Consider the following 12,849-nt stretch of genomic DNA (forward strand, 5'->3'; position numbering starts at 1 on the left):
TTCTAATTAATTAAATTAGAAGTGCTTATAATTGTATTTTGTCTTCATAGTACTGAAAACCTGATAGCATTCTATAGTGCACATTATTAATAGTTTTTCACATTTGCGTACTGTGAATGAAAACTATTTTTTCTCTTATTCACTAATTGAAAACTTATGTTACATATTTATATACACTCCAATCTCTATATATCAGGAATATTTCTAATAGAGGAAAGATTAAGCAATTAGATCTCTTCTAATTAGGTTACTTATTTTTTAGATTTTATATAATAAAGCTTCGTAATATACATGCTTTCTTATATGTAATATACATTCTTTCTAATATACAACTATCATATTCATTACTTTCTGTAGCACTCACTCTCGAGCTGGAGCATAGATGTTTATCATGCCTAGTTTGTTACAAATATAAGTAACTAGATCCATTAAGCGTATTTGTGAAGATTGACCTCTAGTTGGTCCACAGTCTTTACATGAGCTGTAGAAATCAAATTTTGTTGAATTTTTTAACGAATAAAATGACAATGTATCTCAATGTTCTTAGTTCATTCATGAAATTCAGGATTTGAAGTAATATGGATTGCAACTTGGTTATCACACCACATCTTTGTTGGAGCTGTCATCTTAAAACTCATTTCGACTAACAATTGTGAAACTCACATTAATTCATCTGAAGCTTGTGTCATTTCTTGATACTCCGATAATGCACTAGATTGTGAAACCAAATTATGTTTCTTATTCTTCCATGAGACCATATATTATCACCAATAAAAACTAGCAGATCTCTGATCAATCTTAAAGTTTGCCTAACATGCATCATAGAAACATTCAATATTTTTATGCCATTGATTTTGATATAAAATACCTTGTCCAAGAGCTCCTTTGAAGCATCATAGTATCGGTTCTAAAGCTTACCTATGATGGACTGTGTGAGAGACATGAACCGTCTTATGGTGCTAACTGATTAAGTAATGTCAGGGCGAGTCATTGGGAGCTAATTTAGTTTTTTCCTTAATTTTGTTCATCGTTTAGGATCGTTAAAAGGCTCTTCACTCTTGGTAAGATGTTGATTAGGAAACATTGTAGTACTGCATGATTTGATCCCTAATTTCTTAGTTTTTGCTAACAAATCCAAAAATACTTTTGTTGGGATAGAAAGATACCCTTCTTGCTTTTTAACACCTCAATCCCAAGATGCATTTCATGGAGCCCAAAGTTTTAGTGTTAAAATAATTTCGAAGAAATGTTTTTAATGATAAGATTATATGCACATCACTTTCAGTAATAATAATGCCATTAACATACATCACCAATTGAATGATCCTAGAAACATATTGCTTGTAGAATAAAGTGTGACCACTTGTGCTTTTATATTCCAAACTCTTCTAATGTTTGGCTTAATTTTTCGAACCATGTTTGAGGACTTTGCATTAGTTCATTTAATAACTTTCGAAGATGTCATATTTTCCCAGACTCCCTCTGAGCAACAAAACCAAGAGGTTGTTCCATGTATACCTCTTCTAAAAGAACATTATGCAGAAAGTCATTCTTCACATCGAGCTGGTGCAGAGACTAATTATTCATTGCGGTCAAGGACATAAATAGACAAACTGAAGTTAGCTTAGCTGCTAGAGTGAACATGTCTAAGTAGTCAATCTTATAAGTTTGAGCATAAATCTTAGCAACCAATCAAGCTTCGAGAATAGCTACAGATCCATTAGAATGAAACTTAACTGCAAATACCCATTTGTAGCCAACAACCTTCTTGCATGAAGTTAGTTACTAGTTCCCAAGTTTCTTTTTTAGTTAAGACATTTACTTCATCAAGCATCATTGCCCGCCACCAATTGGTATAGAATTTGTTGAATAGATCTTAGGACTTGAACATAATCGAGAGAAGTAATAAACAAACAAAAAGTAGAAGCTAATTGGTTATATTTAACACAAAAGGAAATGAGAGGCGCACTTATGCTTACCCCTTTGAAGAGCAATAGGTACATCAAGGTCAGTAGGAGGAAGGTCTAATGACGAATATGATATTGGTGCCTGACTAGGATCAGGGGAATTTGGTCTTTTAGAGTAAACGTTGGTGATAGGTGGTTTGAGTTGAGACACTGATGGTGGAGGTGGAGGTGGAGGTGGAGGTGGAGGTGGAGGTGGAGGTGGATTTGGAGCTGGATTTGAACTAATGATGTGATACATCAACAACTCATCAAAATCTTAAGAAGATTGAGGCATCGATGAGTCACCAAAGAATGAGATTATTTCATGAAAGGTGACATCCGCATAAATCATATATCTATTTATGAGGTTAAAAATATTGATACCCTTTTTTGCAACCGAGATTATTTTAGTAAGGTACACCTTAACGAACTTAGGGTCTAATTTAAAAACCCGTGGATGAGTATTATGAACAAATCAAGTACACTCAAATCTATGTGGTTCAATGGGAAAGAGAGATTTAGTTGGAAATAAAACTTAGTAGGATATTTTATCCTGTAAAATAGTAAAAGAGTATATCCGATTGATAAAAAGACATGCGGTAGAAATGACATCAACTCAAACTATGTGGGCACATTAGTTTGGAACAAAAGAGCTCTAATGATATTAAGATGCCTATTTTTTTCTTTTAGCTATTTTATTTTGAGATGGAGTATCGACACGATGACTAGTCAAGTATTCCATTTTTTGTTGTGTATGCCTGAAAATGCACAGAGAAATATTCTTTGGCATGTGACTTCTCAGATTCTTTAACATAAATTATGAATTTAGTTTTAGTTTCATCACAAAAGGATTGAAAATGTGATAGTAACTCAATATGAGATTTCATGAAGTAAGATCAAGTCATATGAGAAAAACCATCCACAAAGTTGACAAAATATTGCAATCCATTGGATAAAATAGGACAAGATTTCCATACATCAGAATGAATCAACTCAAAGCCGGTGTTTAGCAAAATGACACGACTCACAATCTAAAGATGATAAGTGCTGAAAATGAGAGTATAAATTTTTAGCATTAATAGTGATGGATGCCAAAATGAGAATCTTAAATGGAGAAAAGGTGCTGGAATAGGCTATGGGTCGAGGTCAGTTGTTATCCAAAATGATAATAATCTTCTTTATTATATGCTTTGAAAAAAGGGTAATGGTTAGAGAAGAATAAGATATATTAATTAAGAGTACGTGTAATCTTGCTAACAGAGACAAGCTTAAAAGAGAAGTATGATAACCTAAGGATATGCATTAAAGGTAACAAAGGTGTAATATTAATGGTTTCATAACCAAAAATATTAGAAGTAGATCCATTTATTACGGTGAAGGAAGAAAGATGCTTATGAAACTCAGAAAGAGTTTTAGATCGCGTCTTATGTGATTTGTCATCATAATCAATGACCTATTGTGTGGAAGAGAAAATAAGACAAATATCATTATTATCTGACTCAGCAAATGTAGTGATAGAAGGAGATTTCTTAGATGCTTTATGAAATGGGATAAATTTAGCATATTCATCTGCAAAAATCAAGAGATTCTAACTCTGACAGGTCTCATTAGTATTGACCATTTGAGCTGATTGTGACCGAGTACGTATCTGATTCTTGTTGAGCAGCTTCTGACAAGTTCTCTTCATATGACCAGATTCATGACAGTAGTAGCAAACTACTCTCGAGCCTTGATTTCCAAAATTCAAAGTTTTACTTACATAATTGCTCTGAAACTAAGGTTTATTGTTATGTGTATTTTTTTGGATAGCAAGAGTACTAGGTTGTTGTACAGATGAAGCCTTTGAACTCGGAATAGTACGAAACACTCTAGCAACCTAATACTCTCGCTATCTAGAAAAATAAATACATCAGTAAAGAACAGTCTCAGGGCAACTATGGAAGTGAAACTCTGAATTCTGGAAATCAAGGTTCGAGGGTAGTTTGCTACCACTGTCATGAACCTATTCATTCGTATGAAGAGAACTTGTCAGAAGCTACTAAAAAAGAATCAGATAGGTTCTCAGTCACAGTTTGCTTTCATGGTCAATACTAATGAGGCCTCTCAGAGTTAGACTCTTTTGATTTTATGCAGATTAATATGCTAAACTCATCCAATTTCATAAAATATCCAAGTTCACATGGTTGGGTAAGAGATCTAGGTTGTTGTGCTAGTGAAGCCTTACAACTATGAATATTATGAAGCCTCAGGGTCATATATGATTTATGATTTGACACCTTCATACCTGAGTTAAGGCCAGCTTGAAGACTCATAATAGCCATTTATTCTTTTTGAGTCTGTTGAATTTGGACATCAGTACTGAAGGGCAATGGTGCATTCAATTCTTCATAAACATGCTTAAAGTGCATGTGATACGTGTTGAGTGATTGATCATGTTCAGCTTGATAGAACTCCTTACATACATCAAAGATTCGCGAAATATTCTCTCCCAAGAAACACAAATACCAATTATTCAATTGCATTTTTAACATATTCACAATGAGTAATATAACTAGATTGATCAGATTCGATAGAGTTTTATATTTGCATCAACAACTAGGCATCAACTCTCTTCTACTCAGAATAATTCAAATTATTTTCAGTTGGGCGATTATTCATTACATGATTCTCATGACAAATACTTCTTCAGTGCAATAAAAATAACTGATGTTGATTAACTTTTCATCTGTAATTTTAACCACAAATGAAACCAAATTTGTTACAATTTTTTGTTCCATGTTCATGATTATCACCGAATATTCAATGAGACTAAATTAGTGTTGAAGGACGAGTTGAAGGGTGAGACAAACACTAGAGACAAATGATAGACGTAGGAGATAACTTGGCAAACAATTCAATGATTTTTGGAGACAAAGTTGATGATGTCGACGAAGCCAAACGAAGCAACCGACAAAGATGACCTAAGCAGACGAAGCCGACGAAGTCTAACAAAGAAGACGACGCTGATCATGATGAATATGAAGTAAGCTGAAGTAGACGACGCCGATCAGGATGAAGACGGAGCAAAATGATGCAAACAATCCTTATCGACTCAGAAAAGCGGACAAAGGCGAACCAAACAACACCAATTGATGCCCAAATCCTATTGTTGGATGAAGGCGAAGCAAATAAAGCCAAATGAATCAGACAACGCCGATCGATGATCTAATCCAGTTGCAAGTTAAAGGCAAAGCGAACAAAGCTGAACGATGCAGACGAAGCCATGCGTAGCTCTGATGACGTGTGAAGGAAAACCCCTTTTTGTCTTATTCACTAATTGAAAACGAATGCTACATAGTTATGTACACTCCAATCTTTTTAGATTTTGAATACTTCTAATAGAGAAAATATCCTGAAATTAGATCTCTTCTAGTTAGTTTACCTATTTATTAGATTCCCTATATCAAACTTCTTAATATACAAGCTTCCTTATATACAACCATCATATCTATTACTTTCAATAACGCGTTTCTTATCTAGTGCAAGTTTATGAAACAATGTGAGCGGTCAAATATCATATTTAATGTTTTATTTTGATAGAGTTAAAAGATACATGCGACTTTCCTCCAATCTATGGCGGCGGACGAAATGTTTGATGATAATGAAATATGTGAATTTATTAGTACTAAATGAAAATATTGTATAAAAAATGATCTTAATTTATTAGAACTAAATAAAAATATGACACTAAATAGGACACAATGGAGAAAAATGATTCATGTAGCCCACACTCACATAGTGGGATTAAGGCTTTGTTGTTGTTGTTGTTGTAATGAAATATGTGAATTTATGTTACTAGACGCAGTGGTAGTTTATGTTGAATTTAAGGCACTTCTCATTGAATTTAAGGCACTTCTGCATAATTAATCTAACTTTAAAGGTTATTATATCTTAAGTTCAAAAAGTGCCCAAATTATATTTGTTCAAAACTTATGAAGTAATTGGAGTGTATTTTCTTGACCTTACAAACCAACCTTGAATTCGATTGATGTATATGATGTTGTCTGCTCTAGCAGATCTCATCAATTAATGATTGAACACAGTGCTCACCACTTTTTTTTTGACTTTATCACACTCATTTGAACCTTTGTTAGTAGAAACATACAACCCAGAGTGCTACGATCTTATATTAGCACAAGTACATTGCAATGTTGAAGCACTAGAAATAATGAACTGTGATACAAGTCAAAATTCAATTGAGTAGGAAGGTGACTATGGTTTGGGTGGTAGATAAACTGATTTAAATTTAGTTTTTCCTCGAAAATGCATATATTGCACTTAAAATAGAAGGTATAAAAACTGTGCCAAGATGCATGGATCAAAAACAAAGGTGGGACCTATCATCTATGTGAATGGCGGAAAGAGCACTACTGTCATTTACACTTTCCAAAACAAAACTATGTTGTAAAGCCAGATTGGCGCAAAAATGGGCCGCCTTGTTCTGTTGCCTTCTCTATTAGTGTGTAGAAAAACCACCTGTCCGAAGGAAGTAAGAAAAACCAAACCCGTTGCGATCTGTGGTCGGTCATGCCAAAACTTTTGCTCCATGATCTAAATGTAGTTTTTTCAGGACATGAGTCATTTCGTCAACATGCATTATCGAATGCTGTTGAATTTAATTCAATGGTGGCAAATAATGAATTTGTGCTAGTTATTCGTACTACTAAGGAATGTGATAAGATAAATGCATTTGATAGTGCACCAGTTACAATACCTACGTTTTAGGAGGATGTAATTTTAGACAAACTATATAAATGGATGGTTTTCCCTAGAAAAATTAACCTACATGTGATGGTTTGTGCAGAAGTTCCTGACACTGGAAAAAATTGAATGAGAATAATTTTTATTTATTTTTGGGTGGGGGTGGCTGGTGCTTTATTGCTTTAAGTTTTCAAAACCAGGCTATAGATTTAACTAATGGCTTGGATGTGTCACTGAATGGCAACTTAAACTGTAATACAATACAATTCTAACTAAAGTAAACAATTTCAGAAGTGCAGGAATGATGAGGGAGGGATTTGGGGTAGATTCTTGGTAAAATCCGATAATGAAAATTCGGAGTCCTAGGCCCTACATTCTAATTGCATTCTCTTTTCATTATGTCCCACTTTCTAATGACAACATGTTCTCCACCACTCTTATCTCCTTTATATATAACAATTCATCCACTTCATTTTCGATTTTTGAACATGTCAGAAATTGGGCCATCCTAGTGGTGTAGGTGGATGGCATGGATGCGAACACCTTAGTCTCTCTGGTTCTTAGCCTATATATTCTATTATTCCAATCAATTTCTTTATTTTATCAGATTCATTCACAGACCCGTAAATGAAAAGAATACTCCCAAGCCCCAACAAATAGAGTGTGGCACTACTACTTTAAAGAAGTCTCAAAGCCAAAATATTTTTTTGATGGAATCAAAATGAAAGAACTGAATTGCGTTTAGCAGTTAGAACAGCTTTTGGCACTTATTTTAGCATTTGGATGTTACTGATTTGCTTGTTCCGAAGAGGCCTAACCTTTTCTTTGCTTATTTTTTTTTAGGCTAATTTAGCTATGAAGGAGTTCGCTGAGTAGGGTTTGGTTTATGTTTAAAATATTTAAAAGGCAGCTTCTATTTGATTTTAAATCATTTTGCAACATGGATATCTATTTCCTTTGGGTTTGAGATTGATCATATTAATGCTTATGTTTGGGAAACTATGTTTTTGAGTTGGCTACATTTTTTTATTTCTATTTGTTCTTGTTTTGCAGGTAGAAGTTGCATATAAGCAACTGTTGGTGCGACTACTGAATAACGAAGTAATGGTTAGTCTATATATTTTTAGCCTGAAGAAATTGTTTATATTCATTAAAAAGGAATTTTACATACATACCACGCCATTCCTTTATATTTACATATCTTACAACTAAATTTTGATATTTACACTATACATGCTTCGGTGTTATAAATCTATACATTAAAAGGTATATTTCATAATTTAAATGTTTATAATAATGACATTTTTTATGTGATATTAAAGATTTGAGTGTTATGTATGTAAAAAATAAAAGTATTGATAGTAGATATGTAAATGCTTAAGATTTTTTTGATATTAATCTTTACTGATATGTATTTATTTATGCTATAGTATAGGAAAATTATCTTATGCTTTAGCAATAAAGCTATTGTGTCATGGTTCATCATGTAGTTGAGAAAGGATTTATAATCTTCAGGCACACGGTGTTTTTTATTATTCCTAATACTAGTTGTACAAACTGCCAATGCTACACAAATCTTTGTCTTGTTTGCTAGAAGTTGAGGTTTAGAGGAGCGCACATATCCTCAAGGGGTGTGTGTTGGGGGGGGGGGGAAAGCCCCTGGGGGGCAACATTTAACTCTTTATGTCAATTCACTCAATATTAGTGACAAAAACTTTGGTGAAGTTTTGTGTACTGGTGGTAGGCGGGATGGGTAGGTATTTGGTACTTAGGATCATCATCATGTTTGGTCTTTTCCTTAGTAATTTTTTTTTAACAGGAATATTAGCAATGTAATTAAGTTGATACAGATAGTTGGGGGGCTAATGATGATGGTGATATTGGCCAAGAATTCAGTTATCAAATTTCATCTTAGTAGCTTTGCTTTTGTAGAGCAATGCATATAAATTTTCTTACCATTTAGTCCTTATAAAACCGACCCAAAACGGAGCAAAAAAAATATTTTTAGTTTTCTCTACCACCAATGAATAACACATTAAGGTTATCTATTTGGACATAAAAAAATAAATTAAATAGGTGTAATGACCATATAGAATTTCTTATAAAAATGTTGGGTTTTGTGAAGAGAACGTGCTCATGGGCTCAACCATCTACCTCTGTTGGGCTTTCTAACATTTTTTTTTTTAAATGGTTTATCAGGTTAAAACTAACTCCAGTTAAAAAATTTATTGGGTTTGGGATTTGACTTTATAAATTCTTCCCGATTGGGCCTAGAATTCCTTTTTTTTTGTTATTTTTGTGTGTATGATTCTTTGAAAATTCATGCTATTATCGTGGAGTTATTTTTTTGGTGTTTCATAGTGTTCATCAGCAAATTAGATCATGATTAATTTTTGTTTAATACATTGGATTGAGCTTAATTAAAATTAGGGTGAAGGGATCAAAGGTACCTCTAAACTACCTTGAACAAAAGAAATAAAGGTCTATGGTCGTTGAGAATTCAGTGGAGAATTTAGTGTTTCTTGGACCTTTATTCAGGGTTTTTTTTTGTGAGTTCATTTGAGTTAAAGTTTACTGTTTTCAAAAGATAGCCTAGAACTTATTTAGTAGCCAAAATGTAAGATTTCTTAGTGGGATGGGATTTTCGTAGGTCTAAGTGTAGTGAATTGACAAATCTGAGGTTCTTGGTTGAGGAGGAAGCGAAAGCTACTCTGAGAGCGTGAGTTTTAATGTTCTATATTTTTCTCTATATTGAAAATGAATAAAGTAACAACCTTTATATGGATTATGGGGAAAGATAAACTAACGTTTTAATAAGAGTCTTTCTTGTTAACAAAGATATATTTATATTTAAGGATTAATTGCTCCAAGATCTAATGATCCATGATAAATTATCTTGACTATTTTTTTTTTAAAGTCTAAACTCTGAATTTGGTTACTAGTGCTTTGTATGTGGTTACTAAATTAATGGATCTGGTTATGATTATTTTTAATGTGTTTTTAAGATAATGAAGTTGATTACTCAAAATACGAATCCAACCGATGTCTCCTGATTCAAAATTTCGAGTAACTTGGTCAATTGTTTTAATACTCACATTTAGAATCTTAGTAATTAGATTCATTATTTTGGTAAATATGTCCAAAACATTAAAAAGCTGTATTATTTTTTAAGTTAAATGAACGAAAAAATAATGAGCTAAAACATAGGGTCTTAGCTTAAGTTCCTCTATTTTCTAATATATTTAGACATTATCATGCAAAATAATAGACCTGTTTATTCAAGAGGCTTATTTTTCAAATAATTTTGATTACCCTGTATCCATATTATCTTGTGTTAACCCTTTTTTATTCCTAGTATTTCGACATTAGTTTTAATGTGTGTTTTTTTCCATAATTTGTTGTACATTGTTGGCCATCTAAGTCTATTTTTTAATTTCTTTAACTTCAATAGATGCCATTCTAATTTTTGTAATTTAATCATTTATTAATCTATCTTTTTTAAATTTGGCACATATCCATTATATTATTCTTATTTTTGTCGCTCCTAATTTTGGTTTCAAATCAATCTTCATTTATTTATAATGGATTCAATATTACTTTAATCTATCACCTTTGATATCGCTTTATTTTATAATAATACTGATTTATAATTATTAATTTCACACCCATTAAAATTTCATATCATGTACTTAATATTTTTCTATTAATTTTTATCCTTCTTCTTATAAATATTTCCTTGCTTGTTCTTTGCATTTATTTTAGTATACATCTCATTGATTAGTTATATTAGCATCGAAAAGCATATACTAATGCACCCCTTAAAATATTATTTAAGTGCATCTCCATAACCATTATGAAAATATAAAGATTTATTGCTTATTGTTGATGTAATTTCACTATAATTAGAATTTCTTTGTTTACTCGATAGCTAGTTCTAATAGTATCTGATGTTCTATCATACATAATTGATACCTCAGGATATATTTGATACAATATTTTTCTATATTCACACCAAAATAATTTGATCATATGTCCCTTCTTTAATTCAATAAGGTCATATAATGATCTATTCTCTCCTTTATATTTTTAAATTAATTGTTATAACTTAAAAATCTATTCCGTCTTCTTGGCATGAAACTAAATTGATTTTTCAAAAAGGTTGTTTTTTTTCGAAGTCTATGGTTGAATACTCGCTCATATAACATCATTATATGACTTGTAAGTTTGATTCCTCTATTATTAGCTTTATCTTAAATTTTTTGATAAATCTTAACACCAAAATAGGTTTGTAAGCATTTGACGTTCTACTAGTTTTCAAAATTTCATTGAAAAGATTTGTTGATGAAACTATTATAATATCTTTCATAACCCTCTCAATCTCATATAAACCTTAAATTTTAACTTTAAACATCTTCATAGCGAACACCGCTTCACGTTTTTTGTATCAATCTTATAGCATTGCTCATTTTTGTATTTATTATACTTTTTCAAAAAAATTTAATTCTTGAAACATTCATTTAATAATTTTTTAAGGCAACATTTTCATTTTTTTTATTATCGTCATTATTAACTAATTTCTTAATATTTTACCTTTTAATGAATTTAATTTGATTGATGTCTCCAGATCTTTTATCTCTTTTCTAGAATATTCTATGATTTTTTTTTTGTAGTGTTAATGCTCTTTTATATTTCATAAAAGTTGATTCTTCTTTTTTGCCTTTCTTAAATGCTTTTTGCAGTTTTTTAAAGCTTTCATATAGTCATTTGGGGTAATTATTTTTTCTTTTTCTCTTGATTTTACTATTTGTGCCCTCTCTTGCAGCCTCCTTCGCACCCAAACATGGGTTGTTCTCTCCTTTCATCTCATCATTAGAGGGGATGGGTCTATTCTATAATTTTAGGCTAGATTTTGATGGTGGCGAGATTGAAGATGAGTCTGAGCATGATGCTCTCAAGTTTGATTGCTATGATGGATAATACCAATAAATCGCGTATGACAAATTGTGGCTGTCAAATTGTGGCCGCACAATGCCTTTTTCCTATAGAGGAGCTTACATTGAAGCATCGATACCGAAGTTAGCCTAAACAATACTAGGAAAACAAATATTATTGCTGAATTCAAATAGAAAATTGTCGAGATGTGACTGAAATGGAAATAAAATTGTGAGAATTAATTCTAATTTTATTAATTAAGGAAATTAAAATTAATTGGCAAATCTCTTAAATTAAGGAAATTAGAATAAATTTGTAATCCCTTAAATTAAGAGAATTAGTTAAATAGTTTCCTAGTTTTTTCTCCTTCTCTTCCTATATAATATCTTGTATGATCAATGCAAAAGGAGGTGTGAAATAAAAATTATTCCTTTGATTTCCCACATGGTATAAGAGACAGGTTAACCCTAGAGCCGCCATTCGATCTTGCGATTCTCAGCGACCGCTTCCGATTCGATCTTGCGATTCTCAGCGTGTCGATCTTGCGATTCTCAGCGTGTCGATCTTGCGACTCCTTGCGTTTCTTGGCGGCCCGCGACCCCTCTGCCTCGTTCCAGTAGCAAGCACGGGATTCCTCCCGAGCACGGGATTCCAGAAATTGTGGAGCACGAGCTGCTTCCGCCTTAGTGTTCGTTTCCATCTTCTTCGGCATCTCGGTTCTCTGCGATCTGCGCTCCATCCTATCCGCTTCGTCCGAGAGGAGCAGCGCGTTGTCACGAGAAAGATCGTCCTTTGCCGTTGAAGTTGATTCTAGGCTTAATTGCTGCAAATTTTTCTTCTCCACCATGTCAATGTTCGAAACTACTATCTCCAACAACTCCAACCATTCTGAAGAATACAATGCTGTTCAGAAAATTGGAGAGTTGCAGAATATTCAAACATCCAACAGGTTCAATGGGAAGAATTATCTCAATTGGTCCCAAATTGTCCGGACATACCTAAAAGGCAAAGGGAGTATTAATCACCTACTTGGAACCGGACCAAAACAAAGGGATCCAGCCTCTACAGCATGCGAAGTGGAGGATTCCATGATTATGTCCTGGCTATGAGATTCTATGGACCCAACGATCAGTGACACTTGCATGTTCTTGAACACCGCAAAGGAAATCTGGGACTATATCAACCGCACATACTCGAAAGCCCGCGATGCTGCCCTTGTGTATGAAATCAA

The 12,849-nt window shown here is 32.9% G+C and overlaps 1 protein-coding gene across 1 annotated transcript in view; it reads left to right on the forward strand.

Annotated features, from left to right (window-relative positions):
- Positions 1-7,739: 7,739 nt before the first annotated feature.
- LOC110018350 (U4/U6 small nuclear ribonucleoprotein Prp31 homolog) overlaps positions 7,740-12,849 on the forward strand; it is a gene marked incomplete at its 5' end in the record, with an annotated part of 22,649 nt that continues 17,539 nt past the window's right edge. Inside the window, 1 exon segment of the mRNA XM_020715639.1 lies at positions 7,740-7,793. Within this exon segment, the coding sequence (XP_020571298.1) occupies positions 7,791-7,793 (3 nt within the window).

This window comes from Phalaenopsis equestris, unplaced genomic scaffold (genome assembly GCF_001263595.1).
Source record: "Phalaenopsis equestris unplaced genomic scaffold, ASM126359v1 Scaffold000002, whole genome shotgun sequence".
Taxonomy (NCBI): domain Eukaryota; kingdom Viridiplantae; phylum Streptophyta; class Magnoliopsida; order Asparagales; family Orchidaceae; genus Phalaenopsis; species Phalaenopsis equestris.